At 41.1% G+C, this 27379-nt stretch overlaps 1 protein-coding gene across 5 annotated transcripts; it reads left to right on the top strand.

Annotated features, from left to right (window-relative positions):
• Positions 1-180: 180 nt before the first annotated feature.
• On the top strand, positions 181-26664 carry lipeb (lipase, hormone-sensitive b). Of its 5 annotated transcripts, XM_044208780.1 has the most exons (16): positions 189-335; positions 768-804; positions 4074-4114; positions 8648-8889; positions 9809-10093; positions 10985-11075; positions 11417-11443; positions 12255-12400; positions 12801-12986; positions 13895-14047; positions 17025-17169; positions 17784-18011; positions 19212-19397; positions 20468-20640; positions 21441-21707; positions 22382-26664. In XM_044208780.1, exons 1-16 carry the CDS (start codon positions 248-250, stop codon positions 22784-22786), a joined length of 2700 nt encoding a protein of 899 aa, XP_044064715.1. In that variant the 5' UTR covers positions 189-247; the 3' UTR covers positions 22787-26664. The 5 variants fall into 5 exon arrangements, with proteins under 5 accessions (XP_044064717.1, XP_044064718.1, XP_044064715.1 ...); XM_044208781.1 differs by lacking the exon at positions 11417-11443 and having other exon boundaries at positions 192-335; XM_044208784.1 differs by lacking the exon at positions 768-804 and having other exon boundaries at positions 218-335.
• The last annotated feature ends 715 nt before the right edge of the window (positions 26665-27379 follow it).

Here is a 27379-nt window from a genome sequence, read left to right as displayed (position 1 = left end):
AGTGTCTAAAAAACATAATGCCCCTCTAATCTGTACTGAATGGACTAGGGCTCACTTTTCCTTTGCCAAGTTGTACAACCAAAGAAACAGGGCGGACACTCATCGATTTTTGAGTGTCTTGATTGGCTACTGGACCGTGACGCAGTCATTCATTGGCTTCCATTTCTGTCATGGGCGGGGCTTCAATGCTCACAAACAGGTATGTAGGAGAGATGTGAGAGGCGGTGCGTAAACAGAGTGGGCGAAGATGGCGTCGAACAAGAAGAGTGGTGGGAATAGATTTGAGAAAAGTGTGAATGGAAGACGCTCGTCGAAACACAAAGAGGGTCCAGTGGGTGAGTTTTTCTGTGTCGTGCCAACCTCGTCACAACCCCCTGTCGCTTTTCCCTTTAATAACGTCCCCTCTTATGACGCTCCTGAACTGTCACCTTCCCGCTAGCATGCGATAGCAGCTACGTTAGCTGGCTTCGGGTAGCCGAAATGAACAACTAGGATTTAAGCCGCTGGGTCTGCATCAGCTGCTTAGGTCCTGTGATTGTTATATGACATCAAAACGAGGAGGCACTGAGAAAAGCAATCCATAGACTGAAAGAAGTTTCCGGTCAACCTCCTTCGCTGGCATGTCCATAGTTACAAGCATCACCTGGTCGTAGCTACAGTAACGTCATTTGTACTGTTAGTTGTAGTAATGTCATCGCTGTAGTAGACTTCAAATATATTTCTCCACGCTGTATATATATTCACATTTTCACGTTCTGTGCCCCTAGTCTCAGCCGCTGACACTGACAGGACCAACCTGAACAGGTACTTAAAACATAAATAAAAGGGGAAGGGAGGGGATGGAGTTTAACTAGATTAACCTCCCCGGCGTGGTACTTCCTACTGTGCATAAATCGATTAAGCGATTTGATAGGGTAACTGGTGACACCTGTGTGACATGAAAGCAGGCTGACACATGGTGACGAATGGGCAGCCTGTGAAAGAAGGTAGCAGATTTAACAGGATGCTTCCTGCGGGCACTGTGGATCTGCTGTTATGACTAAACAAACTCCCTCTGTTGCTCTTTTCTCCTGTTATCTAGGCCACTGTCTCACTGTAACTGGAACAATCCAATCAGTCCCAAACGCCACTACTTTCAAAAGGCTTCCCTTCGCTTTGTCAGGAGCCTAACAATACGATACATTGTCTGTGTCTTTGCTACAATAATAAAATATTTTACTTGCCTATTTATGTATGGTGTGTTTATGGAGCTATAGACCTGTATAATGAGATTAGAAGAGTTGTAATCTAATCGTACTTGCTGCCTGAGGTTACTAACACGCTCAGATTTCATCAGACCTGAAAATCAGATTTACAATTTGGTTTTTCACTAAAGGTGTTGCATTATAAAATTGAAGAGAAGCCTTATGTGACTCATTTGGAGGGGGTGTGGAGGCTCATTGTTTCTAGTTTCCTGTTGTTTGGTTTGGCTTTGTGTGTATGAAGGTACTCTGTCCGGGAGAAGGGTCAAAGCCTCCTAAACACAACACTACACAGCCCCTGCTGTTGGCACTTCCTCTTGCCTGTGCGCTGCACACATTTTCTATTTTTAAAGCCTGCTTCCTATACTGACCAGATACCATACCTTGTAGAATTAAAACATATAAAAGAATTTACCTTTTAACTCTGTCTGGTCTTGACATATGACGAATGTTGAGATATTCTACTTGCATAGATACATAAGGTGTTGTGTTGTGACAGTGAGTTCCACCTCAAGGAACTGCCACTGTGTTTTCATATTCTTGGACCTACATTTACCCAGCCATGAGTTAGAAACGACCTAGACAAGATCAGAACAGTTAATCATCCTGACATTAAGCAGTCTTCTCATCACAAGACTAGACCATTAGAGCAGCTCCTATACTTTTTTGCGTGTGTGTGTGTGTGTGCGCGTGTGTGCGCGCGTGTGTGTGCGCGTGTGTGTACGCGTGTGTGTGTACGCGTGTGCGCGTGTGTGTGGAAGGGGCCAGCTCAGCTCTAATTTCAAGCTATAAATGTAAACAAGCAGGTATTTTTAGACATAAGAACAACTCTGTTTGTGTCTCTTTGTACAGAAGTTACACTTTATAGCAGGAGTGATAAAACAATAAATGAGCCTGCCTTTTGCATGCACTAAACTAGACAGTGGAAAGTAGTAGGAACTACTGAAGGATGGTGTGGAAGTGCATCAGTGTCAGATTATTTATTAGCTCTGAACCCACCAGGAGCCCACAAGACTGTTTAGGTTCTAGGATTCAAATATGATTTTAAAGCTCTCTCTAAATGCACATATCTCCAACAGGGCTGCATAATTGTCAACCATATGTTTCAATAACAGAAAATGTTTTTACCCACTCTGATTTGTTGTATGAGGTTGCAACAAGTCAGACTGGGTCCAGATCTGCATCAAAATAAACATACTGATAGACAATAAATGGATACAGGTGACAAGTTCTTCATAGATTAGTGTATATTAGTGATATTGGTATTATGAAAAAAAATCTTGTTCTTTGCGTCATGGACTAACTTTTCACCAAATGTTTTGGAGCGTTATTAACAGGTTTTATTTTGCAGCTAATAATCCTTTTCACCAGCAGATATTTTGATTTGTCATAATAGGAAAAGCACAGGTGTTACATTAACGATGGTGCCGTTCTATAAAGTGTCCCAGTAAGTCGTGACAGTGAGCCAGCATGCAGAACACCAGGACCCTGAAACTGAAGGAAGTCAGCAATCATTAATTTTATTATTTACACCTGTGCATTTCCTATTGTGACATATCACAATGTCTTTCATGAAATAAACCCTCTTGGTGGAATTAATAACAACAATAACAAAAGAACAGAAACCACAAACATTTTCCTCAGTCTTCATGTTATGTGTCTCAGTGTTCCTGGGTATGTTTGTGTATCGGTGTGGCCGAGGGGTCATGTCTCAGTTCCTTTGAGTCATGGGACTGTCCTCTGTGATATCAGCCAACAAGTCTAAACTAAGGTCGTATTTTCCCCTGGAATAGATTCTCTGAATTACATTTTCACCCTCTATTTTGGGTGTGCACGCGTTGTCCATGTTCTGCATTCATTGCCAAACATTAACATTTCTCAACAGTTGGCACATACAGCACATTTCTTCTGCATAAACAAAACAACAGATATATGTTCAAATATGTTACATAAATGTTGTTAAACACAGAAGACACTACCAAAAGATAGCAGGACTTGATGGAATACTGTAAACATAGTGATTAGCGATGAAATGATTAGTTGATTGAACAGCTGATTGTGACAATTTTGATTATCTAATAATTGTCAAGTGAATTTTCCAAACATGGGGTGGTTACAGCAGTATGTGGGGATATTCTTCCTTTTCTTTGTTTATTATTATTGTTATTATTTTTTTTTTTACACCTTTTTTTAGTTTTATGACTGTTGGTCAGGTAAAATAAGGATTTTAAGACATTGTTGGATCTAGTCCATTCATTATTTTTCAAATTAATTTATTCATTATTAATTAACTAAAATTGATTAAATCAACTTTGAACTCAATAGATTAATTGATTCTTATTGTTTTTACTGCTGTTTGGTTACATTTGTTTTGTGACCTTTTTATTAAATACGGAATGAAGCACTCAAGTTGCAATAAAAGGAAAAAGCCACAATCTCATGGTTGTGTCCCTGCCAATATCTGTCTGTACAGACCTGCCAATTAGGTTGAAGGTCACAGGGAGTTGCAAGCTGAACAGCCAATAGCAAAATAACCCACTGTCACAGGGAGAAAGTTAACTGGGCGTGGGTTGTAGCTTCCCTACCCTTTTTAAAAGAGGCATGGGAGGGACGAGTAGAGAGGAAAGAAAAGGACAACACATTGCCTCTGAGTAGAATTGGTTATGACAGGCTGACGTACAGAGGCTGACAGGGAAAGAGCCACATCGTAAAGTTGAGGGAGCAACAGACAGCAGGAGCGAGAACAAAACCAATCTTTTTCCTCTTTGCCACCCCTCGCTCCCTCTCATTCTGTCTTTCTTTTTTCCCATGCTCTCCTTGCTTTCGTGGAAGAGAGGAGACAGACAAAGACAGAGCCTTGAACTCAGACACTGGTAAACACCTTTTACTTTTTTTCTCTTTCAGCTTTTCAATTGTTAGTTCATGCCATCAGTTGTGTGCTATGCCGGAAGCAAATTGCATGTAGTTTTATACACTTAATTCACACTGTATGTGGGCCTAGCAGGAGTCATTAAATGTCTGTAATGTAGCTGGTGTTGGTTGTACATGACTTACTAATACCCACTCTCATCCATCTTTAATGTGGAGAGAACAGGTGCAACTTAATGGCTGCAGTGGGCTTACACTAGTGTTAGTAATGCAGGAAGTGATGATGCTGAAATACAGCTAACATCGTTACTGACATAGCTAGAGGTGGCCTATCGTAGAGATGTAGAATATTTGCTGATGCACAAAAAGCAGTGGCGTTAAGGCAAGTAGGTGAGTCATGTTTTTCCTCTAGTGATTCCCACAGATGATATTGACAGCTACCCTGGCGTTAGTGTAGTGGCAGCTTTATTGTTTCTCTGTTTGAGGCATTATCTTATGTCAAACAAAGGTGAAGTCTTCACTGGGCCATGGAATGCTTGAACTCTAGCGAACTCTCGATAAGATTGTACTGGGTCACATAACTAGGTTCATTCGCATTGTATTTGCATAGAATATACTCCCTGCACTTAGATGGGGGGTGTAATGTGTGCTGGCTTCATTATCATTGAGCATGGTTTAGAGCAGCTTATGCTGATCCAGGGGTTCATAAAGTTCACGCTTAGCTTACTCTGTCAACATAAGGCCTATTGGCTTGCCCTGCTGAGAGAGTTGTACCCTCGCTCTAATTAAGCAATGTAATTTTAATTTTGGCTGCTCGCCAAAACTGGTTTGACTGCTATAGCTGGTCCTGCAGCATGGCATTTGGGTGACTGCTTGACCACACCAGCCCTAAGGCCACACTGCTGATTGTGGTTATGCAGACAGATGAATGTGTATATTTATAGATGTTCTTTGTGTGTGTCTCTTGGTGTTTCCAGTTTTATGCTGATGTAATGTTGCACATTAAGTAACTGTTTCCTGTGTTGTCAGGTTCAGAACATTCACAATTGGTGCGTAATCTATTGGTTCTTGTCCAAATCCTGAGATGGAGCAACAATCCCAAAATGTTCAAACTTTAGCATCACTTAAAAAGACAATTATGAATAGGCCTAGATAACACTGGACACCGACCAGAGTGACTTACAGACAGTGTGACAGACTAACCAATGCTCAGTGTAGCAGGAACAGCCATATAGAGCTGGTAGTCAGAGCTAGAGCAGCTGCTGTCAGACTCTCAGTGTCTGCTCTGGGAACACAGAGTCCGCTGGAGCTTTGACAGTCAGAAGCACATTTGTGGTCCTTTTTGTAAAAGTTTCTGTGTGGTACCTGTGTTGTAGCTGGGCTAGCGGCTCTCCGGTGCACGTGTGTTTTGTGTGTGTGTCTGTGGGGTAGTGTCAGTACATAGCTGTAGCCCTGCTGTTTATCATGTTAATGTCTAAGGCTACAGTTAGCCTGTGTTCTGATATTTATATTTGGCTGCAACTGACTACCTCAGAGTCAGGATTAGATTATGTGATTCTAAATTTTTTATAAATTCATTTACCCAATTTATTTTTCTGCCAAACCAAAAATTTACCTGCATTCGACACATGGCAGGTGTTCATTTTGGACCCTGCATATGTGTGTTTGTTGTTAGCTGTTGAATTGTTTTGACATGACACGTGAAAGTACTGTAGGCTTCCTTCATAGATCTTGATGATGATGATTTTGTATGATTAATCTTTGCAACATATCAGGGTGAGTGAATGTAAAATTCCAATTTACTGTTTTACGCCTCGCTGATCCTTTTCTCCCGCTACACCTCTGCAATCTTTAAGACTCGAGTAAAGATAACATCCACCCAAAAATGTAATTCACATTATTTTCATAATCCTGTACAGCTCGGTTTTGTTTGAAGGTGAACCGCAGAAAGACAAACTATAGGGATGTTGTCATGTAGAGACAAATCCTAAAGCTCTACCAGAGACAGTTAATAAGGAAACAACCAGAATGTAATGACAAAACCAGTTGAGATTTTACTGGGATAGGAGGATATTTGCTCATTTACAGCTATAAGATCTGAATTCCAGTAAAAGTAATTTGGATTTTAAAAAATCTCTGAGCCCAGCCCATGGTGTTTAATGTTAATTAACTGTCAATGAATCGAACTCAAAAAGTGTCAACTGAGATCACAAATTCAAGTCTTGATGCTCAGAGGCAGTTTAGGGAGACAGTTGGCTATATTTGTAGATTATAACCACACAATCATTTGAATAGCACAATGTAAATTCTGTTTTAGTGTGGAGTTTCCCTTGCAGTCATGGGATGAACTTATGTCAGAGTGTGTTCCTTTCACATTGTTGAATCAATGTGAAATTAGGCCCCAAGCTGGTTTGTTATGCTTTGATGGAATAGATAGAACATGATATTGTAATGAAAAATGTACCCCCACTGCAGTGCTTCTCTGTGTAGTCTGCTCATTTGGCTCTGCAGATTTGTCTATCTCTATACCCAGGGCCAAGGAATACCTCCTAAATTCAGGACATTTCACCATGGTCATTGATGTCTGGTATGTTACAAGGCCCAACTCTGTAACATTTGGGTTTGAAGTTGGGTGTGTTCAAATGAGGCTTGTTTTCCCGTGCCAGTTGGAAGGAACAACTAGACAGCACACCTCACTGGATTGGGTTATGTGCCCCTATCCATTTTTAGCATAATCTAAGCCAGTAGTGTGCTGAATGCTGAAGTGGACAGTGTTCAGTTTTGTCAACTTCAAAACATTTTGGAGGACAACTTTGTGACCGGATTCAGTTATCACTTGCTTAACTTTTAACTGAGAAATTGGCATCCAATATATAAAAATGTGCCTATAGAGGGGTGTCTTGGCTTGAAGGGAATAGGGGGAAGCTCTTCCTGAAAGAGAAGTAGAGTGAGAGGCAAAGAGAAAACAAGAAAATGAGGAGACGGGCAACTGCTGAAGAGATGTTTCATGCAGTGTGCTAGAAGTCATCTGGTTGATAGATGTCAGGGAGTTGTGATTCCTCCCACCAAACTGAAATTGCCTCTCCCATTACTCTTCCTGAATGGCAGGGAATAGCAGAATAATTGTGCGATAAGGGCTCCATTATTTCTTTGACCCTCAAAACAATATTTCACTTTTTAGCATGCATAGGCAACCTCCACTCCACATCCCAAGATGTCGCTTGGGATGTTGCTGTTTTTTATTTTTATTTTTCTGTATTGCTTTATTGCACTATCCTTAGGTGAAGTTTTACTAGCAAAAGTTTGAGGATGTGTGTGTGCTAATTCCAAGGGCTGCTGAAGTCATTTGGGATGTTCATTTGGTATACATGGTTTAACTAAAGATGATTTAATACAGCGGAGTCTTTCTTTAAGAGTAATTTTGAACTGATCATTATCTATTATCTCTCCATAACTGCCAAATGTGCTTCAGTCCTGCAAGATAATTGGTTAACACCCATCCATAACAAAGAAATAATTTTCCTTCCCCCTGTCCGCTTCTCCCTTAAATTCTCAATTCCTCATCTATTAGGGAGGCACTACTGTCTCTGTTCCTTTTTGTATTATTCTCTGTGTGTCCAATGTCCCTTCTCCTGTTTCCCCTGTCTCTCAGCATGCAAGTCACCCTATACAGTAAGTACCAGTGAGTTCCCAGACTTAGGTGTTTTGGAAACAGAGGTATCAGGTGACTTGGCAGAAGAGCTCAGTCCAACAGTAGGAATCCAACAGGGACATAGAGCTGGATCTGTTATGCTGCATTAGGGCAGGGATATGGGCACACTTGATAAACACACTCAGCTGTGTGTTGTCAGCTGTATACCTCCCTTTGGGACTTTTATGTGAGTGTGTTTTGTGTTTGACTAATCTGTGTTTGTTCCCAGCAGCATGATGTTAGCAAAGGGCCTCTGCCTTCTCCTCCAGTTCCATGCATGTCTGCCTAGATCTCGTTGGATTCTGGTTGCTTAGTCCGGATTTGTATCACTTAATTTCAAGGCTTGCTTAACACGTTTCAATCAATGAGCTTCTATACGCCAGGCTATGGGGGATTAGTTAATACGAGAAAGAGAACATTATGTAGGATATATCCAATGATATCCCACCTGGTACAGTGTCTACATGCTGATAACAAGTGTGGGCTTGACGCAGAATAGGAAGCAGGGTGCTCCTTTTTATGCTTGCAGGACGAGATCCCAGCTGACAGTCAAGTTTTGGAATGTACAGAATGTAATGGTACTTTTTAATATTTTTTATTTTACAAAAAGTATGCATTGGGGTCAGCAAGGTGGCATAATTAATGTGGAGATCAGTGGGTATTATTGGGATAACAGATGTCAGTAATCATCTGCCTAATGAAAAGAGAATTTCCCCACTAGAATTCAGAAAGAATCACATTAATAATTGTTGAAAATATTATTATACATAAACACCCTTGCCTACATTCAACTTATGTCTTTTTCAGTTTCAACCTTTGCCTTGCTTCTCTGTCTCACTGCTCCTAGTGATGGACACCAAGGCAGTGTTTGCAGCCCTGTACAGCGTGTGCGAAGAGAATGCCACTTTCTTCTCAGGAGGAGCCAAGGGGTCACAGGGTGATGCTGCGCGGCGGCTGGTGGATGCCATGAAGCTGATCCAGGAGCACGGTCGCAGTCTGGAGCCGGTTATCTCCGGCTTTGCTGCAGTTTACCATCATTTTGACTTTGACCCACACATACCTGCTAATGGCTATCGCTCACTGGTCAAGGTGGGCTGTGTGATGTTTTGAAGTATTTTTGTATGTATGAGTGAAGTCTTGGATCTGTCTGTTCTCCTTTCAACCCAGTGCAGCTTTGAGAATAATAAGCCCGCATATTGCAATACATTCTTATCAATATTCTCTCCACACTGTGAGAAACTGCTCACCAGCCCCTCTTTGCATTGATATTGCTTTGTTTCAAGGTCAGACCATTTGTTTTACAGATTGATTTTATGTTGCAAATCAGGTTAGATAAACTCCTCCAGCTGCAGAATATCTACCCCTACTGTACCCACTATACTTTATCTTCTACAGTTATTGATGAAACATCATGACCTTCAGTGGTTGCAGCCCACCACAAGTGAATGAGTCTATCAGAGCAGCAAATGAATGCTCTGTTTTCTAGCCTCTCGATTTCCACATTTATAATTCTCATTCCCACAGTGCCACTCTGACTAATCTGTAACACCCCGGTGAAGTAGCAAGGTTTTCACATGCTAGCATTCAGGAATGCTATCATACATCGTTTTTTCCCTTCAAGCTTGCCACCCTAATCTTAATTACAATTTAAGCAGACCCAGAAGACATGGCCCTTTTAATGATTGCACAATTAAATACAATTTGCCTTGTTGTAATGCAAAATGCTATGTATCCATTTTTAGAAAATGAATAATAAACCTAAAATTCATCATTCATTATCTGAAGAATACATATAATTACATATATGATTTTGAAAGAATCTGTCCTTTTATTATCCAATAATTTACCTAAATCGCTTGTAATTTAATTTAACTGACCTTGCTTTTTATGCAAGTATGCTGATTTTAATTTGATGTAAAGAGAAGGTGGCATGGTAGGTATCACATTTTGGAATAAGACTCATCAATTTCCCCCAACTTTTATTGACACGTTCTTCATACTTTTCTAGGTGGTACGCTGCTGCCTTCTCCATATCATCCAGAAGGGGCGCTACATCACCGCTAACCGCCGCAGCATCTTTTTTCGAGTAACACACAATGCGGGGGAGATGGAGGCCTACTGCAGTGCTCTGTGCCAGCTACGTGCCCTGCTCTACCTGGCTCAGCGCATGCTACATGACAACAACCATGGCAACCTTTTTTTCCAGGATGAAAGTGGCCTCAGCGAGAGCTTTGTTCGCGAATACTCATCCATGCACAAAGGGTGCTTCTATGGCCGTTGCCTTGGCTTTCAGGTGAGATTAGCTGCGTGGCACAGGGATAGGTAGTGCGAAAGATAAGAAAATAGGAAGAGTGAAGGATGGGTGGGGTTAGAAGTGGATGTACCTCGTGCTTGATAGTCCAGAACTGGGGATTTTAGGTGAAGCAAAAGTACGACACTGAGAAGAACGAAAGGGAAATGAGTGCTGTAGGTAATCAGGGGTCTCAACAATACAGAGAAAAGGTAATGAAAAGCAACCTCAAACTCACCAATTCTCACTTGACACATACAGACAAGCAACTGAATGTACGTACATCTACACTTCTGACAAAGGTACATGTTACTGTCCATGTTACATTCTGCACCTCCTAAACATTTCTTTATATTTGTTATTATATTAGGACTTATCATGTACAGAATAAGAAGTGACCTGTTGATGTTGCAGCACACTGCCCTACTGACATCTTAGACTAAAGGGATTGACCCTAAAAAGAGAGCAAGAGTGGTGAGAAGTGTAAAATGTAAAACCCAGGAAAGGAATACAGAGCTACAAACGGCTCCTGCTGCTCAAATCTGCAGGTAAAATGAAGTGAGTAAAGGATTTGGATGGACAGAGGGAATGTTCCTTTTTACAGCCATAGTCTCTGTTCTTAGTTGAGCTTAACAAGAGAGACTGAACCCTCAGTGGACAGAGGGCAAAATCAAACTAAAGGGAAAAAATGATGAAACCTCCCTCATACTGTCTGCATCAATTTATAATGTCTGAGATTTATCTGATATTCTGATATCCCATCATCTATGTTCCACTTTCTGTGGTTGAATGATTGCAGTTTTAATTGTAGTCTATTTCTTGTTTTTAAATGGACCGTGGATAATGGATTAGGATTTCAAGTCTGTCTCTGTTTTTGTCCATTCCTCCCTCCAGTTCACTCCAGGCATTCGGCCCTGTCTCCAGACCATCGCTATTGGTCTTGTGGCCTTTGGAGAAAACTACAAACGCCATCAGTCAGGAATAGGTCAGCATCATCTCAGCTGTACCCTCTCATCATCCAGCCACTTGATTCTCATTCATAGATCGTACTCATCCCCACGTCTCTTCTACATTGCTCCTTGGCCCCTGACTGTGTACCTTTTTTGATGTTGTGTGTTTGGATTGTAGATGCTCTTTCATCCTTTGGAATCTCGAGGGCTAGCTGGTGTGCTTCTTCTATATTTCAGAATGTTTTGAACATGCACACAGTTATGTACAAAGACAGTGATAGAAGAACATGCACCATCATATACACTGTAAATATTTAACATTCAAAAAGGAATCGTTCGACTCTTATGGTTTCTTGTACTTTGTGCTGCACCACAGTGGAGGCAGGCGGTATTGCACCATATGGTGAGTGTACTGGAACCCCCTCACCCCTTCATCATAGTCCTTTGTAGTGAACTCAGGCTATATGACTATATGAAGAACTGAAGTTGCTTCTGTCCTACAGCTCCCATCATCCTAAATGGTTCTGCACACAGCACTGTAAGCTACATTAGCTGTTTTTTAGTTTACAGAAGTCTGAGGTACAGTCATAGTATCTGAAAGTGCAGTTCCTTTCCTTTTCTTTACTGCCCATCCTTGACTTCTTGCAGAACATTGAAAGCAGGGTAGAATTTGATTGCAATACAATGAAATGTTTGTGTTTCAACATGGCATTAGCACAGTAGACATGAAACATTCGTGTGGCAATAAGATTATAGTGCTGTGAGTACGTAAAAGCCAATTCACTGTGTTGAGTTTGACAGCTGTTCTCAATTGTGGCCACATCTCTGAGGTTTGCCGTGTTTTAGCCCTCTATTTCCTTCTTGACCATCTTTCTTTCTTTCCTTCCACCCACCCTTTCACCTTCCTTCTTTTGCATTTTCTATTGTTGATTTATGTGTTAGGGTCCGGGCACTTACTGCACTTTTAATGTTCCTTCATTCCTACCCTCCTTCCTACTGTTTCTGTCTCACGGTTTTCATTCCCATGATGCTGAGCTTTTGTCTTTTGTCTTTTTGATTCAATTTACACTCCCTCCCCAATCATACACGTTCTTTTTTTCCTTCCCTTTCCTTTTAACTCCAACCCCATTTCTTTTCTTGCATTTCACCATCTCTGGTGTCTGCTTTCCATTATTATACTCTCCTCATTGTGTCGTCCTTCCTCCCTTCCCCAGGTGTAGCAGCCAGCTCTTTCTTTACCTCAGGGAAGTATGCCATTGACCCAGAGTTGAGGGGGGCAGAATTTGAACGCATCACCCAGAACCTGGACGTCCATTTCTGGAAGACCTTCTGGAACATCACTGAGACCGAAGTCCTGTCGGTAAGTAGACTGTTAATGCTTCTTTTTACACACACAGATAAACACACTCCTAAGACATCTGTAATCTATCAATGTTGTCACCACTAACCCATGCGCACAGATAAGTGTGCTACCCTGTTTTTAATTTTAAAACTGTATCAGGGATATTTTACTTTCCTCTGGTAAAAGTACCTTTCTATCATTATGCATTTTGGCCTACAGGCCGTTAGTAATAATAGAGTGGAATTCAATTTATTCAATGGGGTTCATGATTTATTCATCCGGTTTCTCTTTCTCTCCAGTGACCTGACTCGCTCTGTAACTTGCACTCTTCTCTTTCTCTCTCTGCTTTTCTGTCTCAATTCTTTTTCTCTGTGTCAATCGCTTTCTCTCTTTTTCTCCATCATCTCTCTTCCTCAAGAGTCTTGCCAGTATGACATCCACTCAAGTTAAGGTGAACCGGACTCTTTCTGTGCCCCCCGTGCCCTTTGACCTTCCCCTGGCGGCCAACCACAGGGCATCTGTAACTATAGCTCCGCCATCAGCACACATCGGCACTGCTCCTGTTCAGATGAGGCTCATCTCTTATGACTTACGTGAAGGACAGGTATTTAAATCATTATTCAGTTCACACTATAGTGGCACAGTGGAAAATGCAATAAAAAAGCTTCATACTTCAAATGTTATGCAAAACTAAACTAGCTCTTGTATTTGCTGTGTACTTGTCTCACACTATTTCCTTGTAGCCTGTCTAAGTATTTGTTGTCCAACCTAGTTTATGACGTTTTTTCTCCACTGGCTCTTTTTTTACCACCTTGCATATTCCAGTCATACAAATTCTTAAAATATGCTAACTATGTAATAGCATATCTGGTATTTCTCCGAACTGCTTCAGTAAATGACAGCTTCGACTCATCCTCATGGACTTAATCTCTCTCTCTCTCTCCCTCCATTTCTCAGTCATAGGTATCACTCTCATTTTTCTACTCTGCCTCACTTCCTAATTCTCTCAGGAGACTCCCTCTCTCTTTCCGAGCTTGTTCTCCTCCTTTCTTTGTAGCCTGGCACTTAACCAGACATGCTATCAACAAACACTTTCAGCCATTGATCACACTCCAACAAAACAACAGTGTCCTTTTTAATGTTGCAAAATACAAGCCTGCATCAGCGGAAACCCTTCCTCTCAGCCACAGCTCCCCTCCCTCCTTGTTTCTTTTAATGAATGGGAATTAGTGTGCGTTCATGCAGGCACAGGAAAGGCTGGCAGCAAGCTGCTGCAGAACAGCTAGTTAATCCCTCTCTCAATGGAGCCCTGTTGCTAACACTAGCAATAAAATATATTAACAATGAAACAAGGCTTTGTTTGCAATGTACACAGTCTATGGACAGTTATCAGTGATGCAAACATCACGATCCGTCATGTGATTTTTGTTTTTATTTTTTTTAACTGTTGAAACAGCTGATCTTGATTATTTGTCTGTGAATTGTACCACCTTTCTGTCTCACTCTCTTTAGGACAGCGAGACTCTGCTATCTCTCTCCCGCTCTGAGGGGGGAGCCATCTCTCTGTCGTTGGGGCTGAAGACCAAGTGCCTCCCCTCGTCTCCCTGCCTCCTGATCCACTTCCATGGGGGAGGCTTTGTGGCCCAGACCTCCAAGTCCCATGAGGTGAGATGGTACTCTCCAACTAGAGTTTTCCTTACTCTGACCAGAAAAGCAATGTGATAAGTTATATTTTGCAAGAAAAGCTGAATCCAAAAAATGTAACATAAGTTAAGTTATCATAAAATAAATAAATATATATATATATATATATATATATATATATATATATATATATATATATATATATATATATATATATATATATATATATATATATATTGAGCAGTTGGTCAAAATGCAGGAAACCGTGGTATAATATGTCATGTGGCACCTACATATCCAAATATCGACAACACTACACCTCTACCATTAGATACCTGGCTCAGATGTTTGTTTTTCCAGGATTTGAGCCAGTATTGCCACAGCGGTCATCCAGGTCAACTTCTGGTTCATTTTCTCAGACAACTTGTAATTGAACCCCATCTAATTAAAGTGTTGAGGAGAAAGACACTAGTTGACAGTGAAGGAGCAAAGGGGTTACCAGTCAGAGTCTCTTCCTATGTCAATAGTGTGGCACGTAATGAGCTGTTAAGCTAATTATTTAGTAATTAATCCCTGAATAGAGACACTTTGCTCTCCCTCCATGCCTTCTTTACTGGTAAGGTACACACAAAGATGGCTCTTCTCTTTCATGTAAATCATTGCTTCCTGTCATTCACTTCATCCTCACCTCTCTTTTTTTCTTCTATAGAGGATGAGCCAATGTCCTAGATTAAATTTCTAGATCACTTTGATTAGAAAAAGAGACACCAACACACGCAAACACACACACACACAAGCTTTGGCCTAATGTCTTATAAATTGTGTTGGATCTTTCTTTTCATTGTTCTGGAAAGCACTCAAAGCAAATCTTGTTTTGTCAGCTCCTTTTTATTTTAAGTTTACATAAGTGACAATATATGAAATAGAGCGGGAGGAAGCATTCAACCTTCTTAGTTCATCTTAATGAGAAATCTTATTTAAACAAAGTTTGTGCCCCCGCCTCTCCCTGTTCCTCATACGCTGATCTGGTCATCTGTAGCTGTGTGCGATCTTTATGTGGTATCAGGCTACTTATAGCTACCGCAAGACAGAGTTCTGTGAAATCACCAAGGACATGGGCATCCTTGATCTGCAGCTGCGTAGCAACCAGAGGATGAGAGGGAGCAATCAGAGAAGGGGGTGAACAGGGCTGTCATGTTGAATTAACGGAGAACTGTACAACCCTGCAGAGAAAGATTACCCTGGGCACTAATGGAAGACTTGTCAGACTATCTCTCTCTCTTCTTCTTCTGGGCTCTCCTTTTTTATTACATCCTACCTCAATCCTCAATCTTTCTAATATCTCACAAAATCTGTTTTGTTCACTTAGTGTTTGTCTGTCTGTACTTCAGTGGCAGGAGCCTTTGGTGATCTCAGTACCCAATGATGCTGAGATCACAGGAATGGATGCACAGGCATCTGTGCATTTCGCAACTTGGGCACGGACCACACACACACACACACACACACACACACAGACACACACACAGACAGACAGACAGACACACACACAGACACACAGACACACAGACAGACACAGTGTTTGGCCAGGAGAGGTATAAGCTTGCAGATTAACTGCTCTGCATGTCTGATGAGTGGGACTGCAGCTCCCATTAATTCCTGCTTTGAGAACAGATCTGGGACCCTCTGAATTGGTGTATGTGGGTGTTTTTTCTTTGTGAATAGGATATGTGTGTTTGTGTGTGTACAAGAAGAGTTTCCTGAGTCATGTAAAATTAACCAGCCTTGATCCCAGCCCATCATAAAGACACACACTCGTACCTCTTCTCTGCGTGGTGGGTCATTTGTTGGGAGTCCTTAGCTCGTATTGTGCAGGCAGATAATCAGATTCAGAATCATATATACTTTATTGATCCCCGAGGGGAAATAAAGTATTTCTGATTCTGAATGAACTGTCTTACTGACAGACCTGCCCATGGATTCTAGCATATGTTGACACTCATTGTAGCCTGCAACAATGGCTTTTCACACACAGTTACACACACACACACACACACACACACACACACACACACACACCTTAGGAATACCTTTGCTGATTCATACAAATCCACACTGACCAACAGTGCTTGAACTGCATGCACACTCACTTGTCAGCGGTGTCACTCTTAAGATTTGTTGTGACAGGTAGGGCTTTAAGACAGCATAGCTGACTGCTGGAGCTGCTACTTTGTTTTTTTCATACTGAATCACTGGTCGGTGAGGCGACATACAAACACACACACTGTGCTTTTCCTATCATTGTGAATGGAGAGCTGTCGCGTTCATCGCCAGCCCTGTCAAAACTAGTCAAAAGCATGTTGGGAGAAGATAAAGATGGAGGAGGAAAGGACGAATGCTTTGTGGAAGGAATATTTTGTCATGACAACTTTTGATGCCTTTCTCACATTTCAAGGTCACTGCATTGCAGTTGTGAAGTAAAGTACTTGCCTTAGGTTGGCATAAGAATAGTAAACACTTAACGTGACTGTAGCAACTACAAAAAGAGAGACTCAGTATTCTGGGAGTATTCTGAATTTGTTTTTGTAGACTATCCCTGTAAATCCACACCGTCCCTTTGTCTTTTTCCTTCATACCCAGCAAACTAGGACATGTGGGTACCTTTTGTTATTACCGTATGAAAAGCAAGGAAATGGAGGTGACTGTGAGGGCAATGCTCATTCTCCCTTTGTCTAGACATTAAGCCAGAAAGCAGACAGATGACATCAGAAGGACACATAATTTTCATAACTTTTTATCCTTGCTTCTTAATGTTCACCCCCACGCGTCTCTCTCCCACCACATTTTATTTCTCTCTCTGTCTCCCTGCCTCTGTGTTTTATTGTGGCTGCTGTTGTTTCTCATAAATTTAACAACATATAATATATTAACTGTGAAACTGAGTGTTTTTCCATTCATAAACTCACCCCTCCATATCCTTGTCGTTTGTCATGTGCAGCCCTATCTGAAGAGCTGGTCCCAGGACCTTGGTGTCCCCATCCTGTCAGTGGACTACTCTCTGGCCCCTGAGGCCCCCTTCCCGAGGGCCCTGGAGGAGTGTTTCTATGCCTACTGCTGGGCTCTGAGAAACCACCACTTACTAGGTACACACATCACACAGCATTGTTTATACCAGAGTGCTGGCTTTTTATCTCGTTTGTACATTTTCTGTTTACTTTTTAATGTCATGGAAAAAGTAAATGCATTTGAAATTATATATACAGTAGGTGGGTAAAAGCAAGTGGTTTATTAGAATTAATGAGCAGAAACAACAAAAAGGGGTAAAACTCAATCCTTTCAGAGTGAAAGTGTTCTGAAGACTGCTTCTGTAAATCCTCACCTACATTCCCTGTACCTCTCGAGAGGATTCATTCATCACTTTGAAAGTAATCATGCTGCAGCACGATGTCCCGATGTTCTGCAATATCACACAAATTGTGATGCTCAATATTCAGGCAGAAAACAAAAGACATCTGGTGGTTTTGGGGTACATCCGACCGCTGAAGCACACTGTGTCAAATTAACAGTGATCGCAGTGCAATATGTTAGTGATGTAGTACAAGAAGACAATATCATGGCCATGAGGCAGACGGTAAGACAACAGCCCCTTGCAGCAGCCCCTATTCAGCAGTGTTATTGGGGGGAAAAGAGATACCATTGAATTCTTTCCCTCTTTTCCTTTACCTCTATCAACACCGTCTCATTTTTCACTCTCCAGGTTGGACCGGAGAGAAAGTGTGTCTGGCTGGTGACAGTGCGGGAGGCAACTTGAGTGTGACGACATCGATGCGTGCTGCTGCATTTGGTGTGCGAATGCCAGATGGCATTGTGGCAGCCTACCCGGCTACCCTGCTGACTGCCTACGCATCGCCCTCCCGTCTGCTAACACTTATGGATCCCCTGCTGCCGCTCAGTGTGCTCTCCAGGTGTCTCAGTGCCTACACAGGTAGGTGTGTGTGTGTGTGTGTGTGTGTGTTTTTAAAAAAGAAATCAAGCGAGGATTGTTTTTTTTGTTTTTTTTTATCTGGTGAAGTTAAGAATTAAGTTTAGATATATTTTCTTTCTTTCAAGCATTTCTGCATGTCTCTGCCGTCTGCTACTCTACGTCATTCATACTCTTAATCTAATGGTCTGGACTGTAGTTGTAGGTTTAACAATAATGATGCTGACAACTACTTGTGTTGCAAAGTTCTTTCCAGGGCTGTAACAGTTATTTTCATTATCAATTAATCTGCTCTATTCCATTTGATCAACTAATATACCAGTTACTCTATAAAAAAGCCCAAAGTGATATCTTCAAATTACTTACCAAGTCTGACCAGCAGCTAAAACCAGTATTCAGCTTTTATGATAAAGCAAGCAGCTTTGACAACAGCTAGAACATTTGATTGATTAGCAAAATTGAAATAGATCTTGTGTCGAGTAATCAATTATTCAGCTAATGTCTGCACTGCCCATCTTTTTAGTTTTTAGGACAGTAATATTAATCATAAAACTGCTCTCGCCTTGGATATCCCTGTTAAATTTCCTATGTAGGATGCAATGTGTATAGTATAAAAAATAGTAATCATAAATCTTTATAGATTACAAACAAGTTTTCAGTATATTCAACAGCAAAAGAATTAAAGAAACCTACCAACAATACAAATTTTCTAAAATACTTGCTCCAGTGTGAAGTATAGCCGTGTTGTATTGTGTCTGGAAAACCTTCACTAACAACAACTCAACTTATTAGCATGTGGATTGTTTTTCATATGTTTTCATTAATGCATGTAAAAAGCAGGAGAAACTCTTATAAGTCTTTTGATGAATTGTTGTTTCGCAGAAGGAAGAGGACTGCAGTAATAAGTAAAGATATTGTCTATCCTGTGTTGCCTTTCAATAACTGAACTAAAACACTAATCTTTTTCTGTTCACTCCTACTGTCATCACTATATATTGCTGTCTGTAATACAAATAGCTACGCGGCAGTATTGAACCCACTTCATCAGTGGTTTTCTTTACTCTTTACCTTTTCTTTATTATTGCTTTCCCATCTACTCTGTTGTTACTCATTCATGCTTATTCAAGAATAACAAAAACACATTCATCTCACTTGTACTTCTGTGTTTACCTACTAACCCTTTGTCCATGTCTCCTTCTCCAGGCAGTGAGCCCCAGACAGAGACACAGGTAGAGAAAGTGAGCACACTGAGCCTGGTGAGGAGAGACACGGCACTACTGCTTAGAGATTTCCGACAGGGAGCCTCCAACTGGATCCACTCTCTGCTGGATTCCAACAGGGCCTCAGCCTCCCCTAGCACAGCTACAGAGGCACCACCAGGAGCCACTGGTATACTACCGATTGTGTGTGTATGGGTGTGTTTGTGCATGCATGTGCAGTCAGGTGGGAACATTAGACTAGATGTGGGTGGCATAAATGTGTTTTTCTTGGCAGCCTATCATGTTTAAAGTTTTCTACAGATGCTCATGACTTTGATCCCATCTATTTTCTAAAAGTACAGTTCAGATCTGTGTGTGTGTGTGTGTGTGGCCCATGTTTACAATGTGTTCATTAAGCCAATTTATTTAAGTGTTATGAGTGCATCAACATCAACTGCCCCAAAGTTCATTTACAACCCATATGGAGGAAGTTATTGACATGGATCCCCTTTATTCAGCATTCAACTAACCAATTATTGCCTTATCCCACCTGTTGCGTAATGCTCCTGTAGCCCCATTCATATCAATTCACCTCTTTGGAGCAGCAGAGCTTCGACAGTAATTGTTAATTGGAGCCACCGTAAATCTGGTGGTGAATTGTAATTTCCCTGGTGTCCCCTTAGCTAGGTGACACCCCCACAGCTGCAAGCCCAAACTAATGAGGGTGTCATTGTTGGGTGTACATTATTAAATTGCCATCATGGTGCTGAGATGGTTCATTATTCAAGAGATGGAAGATCGGTAGCGCTTTGTGAAGAGACCAGCCATGACGACTCTTACAGCTGTGTTTTGACGGCTCGGGGCGGCCAGATGATATCACCATGACAGCACTATTTGAATTTCCTCCACCCACTTTCCACACCCACTCTCTTCTTCCTGATAGATCCCAATTTGCATTTTAGGCTTTTAACTGTTGGCTGTCAACCAGAGGACATATGATAAGTGGAAACAGTAGAATAAGTGAAAGTGGTTGTGTACTACTATTGGTGTATTTTTTTTCCTGTGTCCTCTACCTGCTATTGACCTCAAGTTTGAGTGGCCTCTCTGTATCCTTTTATACACCATATACTGTTCTTTGTGTGGTTAATGGTTATTTTTTAATACATTTTTATTGTTCATCTGTCTCAAACATTTTGATTTTTGATTTGCCAAATGTCTCATTCGTCACTCTATTTCCCCCTCTCTCATCACGTTTCTTAGACACAGTGAGGAAGAGCATTTCTGAGGCTTCCATCTCTTCTCCTCACGCTGACCCCCCTGTACCCTCAGAGTTCCCCACCAGGAAACTATCTGTGAAGAGCCAGACATGCCAGGACTTGGGATCCCACAACAATTCCACTTCTCACAGTGCATCGCTGCTCTCTGAGCGCACTGTATGTCACACTTGAACATGTTTACAGTGAGATTAGCATGCTCTCAGTTGATGCTCTTATCCAGAAAAAGTTAACAGTATTAAACAGCCAAGTGCTGTTGCTTAAAAGAACACTGGGCTGTTACTGGGGGTTGTTGTGGGAATTAAATCCTGTGATTATGGAAAGGTCTGTAATTTGATGATGATGATTATTGCAGTGGAAGAGCCTGCTATCTATCATCAGGTTATCTCTTTCATACAGCTTGCATTAAGAAGATTTAGCATACAGTTCTAGCCTTTTTAAAAGGTTGATCAGTTTATAAGTGTGGAGATATTTTGGCCCTCTGTCATACAATGCTGTATACCCTGCAGTGATGTGCGTGTTTCATCTCGATGAACTCAGGTGAGATTATGTCACCCGTGCCTCATAAACAGATTTGGCTGTAAAATGCTGACAGAATATCAAAACTTTTTGGTTGTGCGGGTACTGGCAAGGTATTGCAGATTATCCTCGCATGTATTTTCACACAGGCAGACTGGATTAGTGGCTGGCTCGGGAAAAATAGCAAGCAGAGGTGACGTAAGATTTTAAATGTGCTTTTCCTCCTTGAAATGGGGATTGTTCAGCCAAGACTCTCAGGCACTCAGCTGAGGACTTTAGAAGGTTTTCACAAGGACAAAGTGTTGTGTATTTCATTCTTCAAGTTTGCCTGTCAAATAGTTTATACCTTTCTTCTTCTTTCCTTGAAATTACCTTCTCTCTTGACCACTTAGTGGTGTCTAACCTCACCTGAATGATTTCTTGTCTCTTCTTTTATGTAGCCAGAAGATGTGAATTTCTTCCTCTTCAAGGATGCAGATCCCTCCATATCCAGCGACCTGTCTTCAGTTGCCATACCACCCCCTGCTGGCGAGGAGGAATCAGCGCTGGAGCACCCTAGGGAGTTTCCCCTGGGGTTTGAGCCACTGCGCTCAGAGCAGCTGACTGAGATGAAGGTGGAGAGCTCTCCAGTGGCCAAGGATCCTTTCTGCTCTCCTCTTCTGGCTCCTGATAGCATGCTGAAAGGGCTGCCACCTGTACATATAGTGGTAAGAAGAAGCAGCAGCAGTTGGAATGATTGACAGGATGATGTAGGGAAATAGGGAAGGAGGGCACTTACACAGTTAAATACACACAGGTCAAGAGTTGCTCACTCAACTCGAATGCTAGGTAAGCTGTCAATCAGTGTGTGAAAGAGCTTTTGAGTCCTTACAACTGTCTACATTTGGTTGCACGTATGATCCTCTCTGGAAAAAGCTGATGGTTCATATGTTTCTTCAACAAGATTTAAACTTAACAGATATGATATTGTTAGAGCATGCAGAAGCAGACTAGGATTGTTTGTTTATGATGGTGAAGAGAGGGGAGGAGCAGAAAGGGGCTGGAGAGGTAAAACAAGGCAGCCTCGAAATGTGTACCAAGGACTACACTGCTTACATTGTTTTATCAGAGTGAGACAGAGATGGGGGAGGTTGAAGCCTGCTCTTTCTTGTGAGAAGGGTTTTAATATGAAAATGAAGAAATTGGTGACGATTTTTAAAGTGGCTAGAGTGAGTTAGCGAGAATGTAAAGAAAGCAGGGACAAAAGAGACTGGGGTGCTTGGCTTCCTTTTCTTCATCCCTTAATTAAGATTCTTGACATGTCTGAAGGGAATCCTAATTTGCTTTTCACCATTCCCACCCCTTTCCCTTCCTCTCGCTTCTTCTCTCTCTCCCCTCTCAGGCTTGTGCATTAGACCCCATGCTGGATGACTCTGTGATGTTTGCCAAGCGTTTGAGGAACATAGACCAGCCTGTCACTCTGTGCGTGGTGGATGACCTCCCCCATGGCTTCCTCAGCCTATCGCAGCTCTCCAGAGAGACGAGGGAGGCTGCCAATGTCTGCGTGGAGAGAATTCGCGCCGTCTTCACCCAGAAGGACACACCCCCAGAGCCACGCAAGCACCGCAAGCTGGAACGGACCGATAGGGGTGTGTCGGCCTCTTTTGGGGAAGCCGGTTCTCTCTTCATTGGCCCCATTGAGGAAGCAGACCTAACAGTAGGGAGAGGGGCTAAAATTGCTGATGAGGAGGGCTTAGTTGCTGTGGCAGCCCAGAACAACACTGACGCTAGTGGTATTGGGCCTTAAATAAGGTTAGATTAAAAGAAAAAAAGGACTGCAATTCACCCAAGGAGTGAAGAGAGAAAGAGAGTAAATGAAAGTCAAACAAATTGAACTAGTACAATGCCTAAAAGGGAGCGAGAAAGCATCCTAAAAAACAGAAAAGGAGATTGCCCAGTTTTTGAGAGAGAAAAAAATAGAGGAGGAGCATTGAAATACAACTTCCTCTGCTTTCCAATTTTTGCTACTTGTCTGTGCGCCATCATGCACCGATGCAGATCTGGCAGACAAAATGAGCACACCCACAAAAGACAGTCATGTTTTAGAATAAAATGGTAATTTAGCAGCTACTTAGATCAAAGACCAGCACTCACCCACACATGTGGAACACATACTTAATAGAGTTGCCGTTAGGCAGCAGAGGCTCAGACATAAAGCAGCGCAGAAGATTCTTGACACGAGGCCTGAACGGATGATTCATGTAGGCCAAGGCAGTCATTTGAGGCCCTAATCAGATAGTGGTAGGCACACTATATGCTTCTGTATAGAGTCATCCCATCAAAATGGCCACTTGTCCTTTAGGGAGCTACTCTAAATCACACTTAATAACTCCACTTTGTGTTCTCCATTACGCCAGTTTGGCAGTCAATACAGCTCACTTTGTGTATAGTAACTCTGTTGACTCTCTCCCAAATAGAATTACAGAGCTGAAACGCAACAAACTGAAAGGCTCTAAACTGGATGAATTGATTTACTTGGCAGTTTTTAATCATATTATTAACCCTATGCAATAGTATTACTTTTGTTATTTCTATCTTTTTTTCTATTGCTGTATTTTAAGCCCTGAATCATTACTCATTATTAATGTTGATTTGTACACTATATTGTTTGTTTAATGTAATCTTATGCTGTTTGTTCCATGTTTGTGAATGTGTTCGATATTTACCCCTCCTTCTTTGGCATAGCTGCTCTGACATCCCTGGCCTTTCCAATTAAACTCATATCCTTCTCTAATGCATACTGAAAAAGTAAATGTAGAATAATACACAGGGACACAGTGCCCTATCTAGATGCTGCCTGGTGCTTTTCTTAGTGCTGATATTACTAATGCAAAGATTGCATTTTATTGATTGCAATGGTGAAATCTGTGGAGATGCACTGAGATGCGTTATTTTCTGAGGACAAGCACTTGCTTAAAAACTTGGGTCCCATCTTTACAAGTCTTTTTTTAAGAACAATCATAGCTGTCAGATGTCTGAAAGAGGCTAAATGTTTTTGTTTTTATTTATATTATTTTAAGACTGGAAACAGTCGCTTGACATTCTCCTGCAAAATTAGGGTAAGAGAGAAAATGGCAGCAAAAATCCCAGTCCTTAGGTATCAATACACATTTTAAACTCTACTGCACTGATTTCCTCTCAGGTTGTCCCCGTTCCTTGCTAGGCGTTATTGCTCACTTCTTCTCTGCACAGTATGCAGTGTGTAAAAGTACCACTGCTCTTGAGCCAGGGTATTTCCTGCCTGAAAATCTGTTTCTACAAATCGGAGGTTTTTAGGCAAAGCTCGAGCACCCTGACCACGAACAGAGATTGTAAGAGTGCTGTGTAAAAGCCGCTGAACTTGTATTTGGCCAACTAAAAGTGGCTGGTGGTCTAGATTTTTATTTTTTTTTAGCTCCCCACCATCACATTTGGGGTTGACTTTGTTTTTGATAACCTGAGGACACTCCTCTGAGCGTGTTGCCACCGAAGCACTTAGAAGTACACAAAAATGTCCTTCGGAGGGTCATTCCCTCTATCAGGCCCAACTAAATATAGTTGCCAACAATCCTGGCACTTTCCTGCCCTTGCCTGGTAACAGGGCTAGGGTTGCCAGGTCTGTGGAGAGGGATGCTGTGTGATGAATAGGATTTAGCTGAAGCTCCGAGTGCAAAATCCTCCCCCTGCAGAAGAGCAGGATTTTCAGCAGCAAAGTCATGCTACAGGATTAGACCATGCTTAGTTCTGTCACTTACTGCAATATTTTTAGTCAGATTGATGGAGAGAACCAGGGCCGTGAAGAGGAAGAAAGTAATACACTCATCCTCTCTGAGATGCTGGGCTGAAGTTTGTACTTGCTTTACTAGCCGCTGTTTATGCTCACTCTGCACTTTTGCAGTAGATGATTTGTCGATCCGTGCAAGTGTATTTTATGCTTGAGCTGGTATACATGTCACTGTTTTTTAATGTTTTTTTTATTTTTTTATTTCTTTGTTTGGTGCCTATATGTGTGGCTCAAATGAAGTCTGCATGTGAATGAGTACATTCACGCAATCTCCGTAGTCTCTGTGGTGTGTGAGAGACATGAGCTCACGTGTGGGCGCGTCCTCTTTGTGTCGTATGTTCACATAAAGACAGGAACGGCACTTTTACAGTCAAGAGACTATTTATTGTATTAATCATCTGTTGTTGGGAACAACCCCTTTTGACGTAGACAAGCCCCTATGAGACCTCACTTGCTGTATGTGATATACATTGACTTCATCAGTACTGAAAACACCACCTATGAAGACCAGCAGGGTTGATTGGTCATCAGCACTTTGTTAAATTATGTGAGCTACTAGAAAAGAAAACAAAAAAAGTGTCAAATTCACCCACTTGCTGTTTATTTACCTCTGTATGCCTCTTACCCTTGATGACCACTCATGCATCAGGCTAACCTGAGCGTAGGTGATGGACCAGAGAGGCCATCTGGTATTTTGGACAGATGAGTTTGCAGAGAAGTTCAGTGTTACCTTTTTGCTTCCCCAATTCCTGGCTTTTTTGGGGTTCCACTGATGCTTATATGCTGCCTCCAATTTATAACTGAAATGTTTGATTAAGTATTGTTTCAGATAGTGTAGCTTCATAGATCGTCTAATTGTTGATCCGCAGACCAAGTTTATATTCATAAATTGTTGTGAGTACAAACTAGTTTTATTAGTTCAGTGTAATGTTGCTTTTTTTTACTCTACGAAAGCTCTTCTCACTTGAGATTTTCTTTGCCCCAGGCAGATTTTGGTAAAGTGCAATGCAAAGTGTAATGCTGCTACAAACATGAGCCAGCTGCTTCAATGAATAAGTCACCACTTCAGCATCACATCATTTTTCTCTGTTTCCTCAGTCAGAATTGTGGTGTGTTTGTTGTTCAATGTGTTTGAATCACCTCAAGGTTGGATTTCATAGTTAGCATACCTGTCCATATACTACACCACTTGTTTTAAAGTAGATTTAACAAGATTCCTGGAAACCTAATTCTTTCACAAATGCATCAAAGCATTAGACTGACCTTAACCACTCCTCATAAGTGTTTCCCAATGAGAAATACTCATTTGGTCAATCAGTTACATATCCTATATGTATTGTTAAAGTTTAAAGCCGAACCAAAGACTGCAGCCAGAGTCTTGAACAGATGTACTGTACTTGCTGTTTAGTGTTTGCTGTTAACTGGTATCATTGAAAATACAGGTGCTAACCAGTGTCATAGCCTGTCTGCACTCCATATGCAAATTGCTCCGCACTGTAAAAGGCAATTCTGATATAGAATATGATTAGCCTTTTAAAAGAAACAAGCCATAGACTGGAAACACAGCTGTTTAAAGTTTACTTATTTTTTTACTTTTGCTTTATTTTCCTTCATCCAAAACACCACAAGTGCAAACCTGTGAATAAAAAAAGAATGTATATTATTATATTATATGATTCATGTAGATATTTTTAATTTCAGATTTGTTAATCAGATTGATTGCTGATTGATTGATTTGACTGCATTTTCTTTGCAGGTTTCATACTCTAATGTTGTGTCTGATACACCACAAGTAGACTGGTTTCTTCCTTTGTTGATTTTTTTTTTTTTTTTAAATCTAAATAAATATATTCTCCCATGAATCTGCTGTTGTGTTCAAGCTCATCAATTAACCTTTTCTTCACATTGATCAAACTAAAGGGTAACTAAAAGTAACTGACAATAAGAAATAGAGATTATAATTCAATTTATCTGGACAGATATTCTTGGTATATCTGATGGCTTTAGTTTTTTTTTTTTTTTTGATTTATGATTGCATTTGTGAATACCAAAAAACCTCGTAATTGAATTTTTACCAACATCTTGATTCAGTCAGGACTTGGGGAAAGGTCAATTACAAGGTTGACCTTTTGTAAACAAAAAGTGTCACATCAAAACCAAAAAATACACAATGTCCAGCTGTCTGTGATATTATTAATGCATCATTATTTCTCTACACAGTCGGATAGTAACAAAGTACTGTAAGTACACTTTGAGGTACTTATATTTCTATTTGATGCTAGTTTATACTTCTACTCCACCACATTTCTGAGGCAAATATTGTACTCTTCACTCTGCTATATTTATCAGTTATAGTTACTTTGCAGCTCAAGACTGAAGTCACGGAAGATATGATGATCCAATAATACATGTTATAATATAATACTGGTAAAGTGGACGTTTTGCATAATTCTGCATAACTTTTGATACTTAAAGTACATTTTGCTGACATTTCTGTACTTTTACTTTAAAAATAAAATTGTGAATGCAGGGATTATACTTGTAACAGAGTATTTTACATTGTGCTAATAGCCTACA

The sequence above is a fragment of the Siniperca chuatsi genome, linkage group LG9, assembly GCF_020085105.1.
Source record: "Siniperca chuatsi isolate FFG_IHB_CAS linkage group LG9, ASM2008510v1, whole genome shotgun sequence".
Taxonomy (NCBI): domain Eukaryota; kingdom Metazoa; phylum Chordata; class Actinopteri; order Centrarchiformes; family Sinipercidae; genus Siniperca; species Siniperca chuatsi.
This window is presented reverse-complemented; position numbering and strand designations above follow the sequence as displayed.

What these genes read in the sequence shown, in the direction of transcription:
- lipeb (XM_044208780.1), top strand. Translation starts at nt 248, where the DNA reads ATGGCGTCGAACAAGAAGAGTGGTGGGAATAGATTTGAGAAAAGTGTG. An exon ending in ACACAAAGAGGGTCCAGTGG is followed by an intron (nt 336 to 767) that starts GTGAGTTTTTCT and finishes CTGTGCCCCTAG; the next exon opens with TCTCAGCCGCTGACACTGAC. An exon ending in ACGCCATCAGTCAGGAATAG is followed by an intron (nt 11,076 to 11,416) that starts GTCAGCATCATC and finishes GCTGCACCACAG; the next exon opens with TGGAGGCAGGCGGTATTGCA.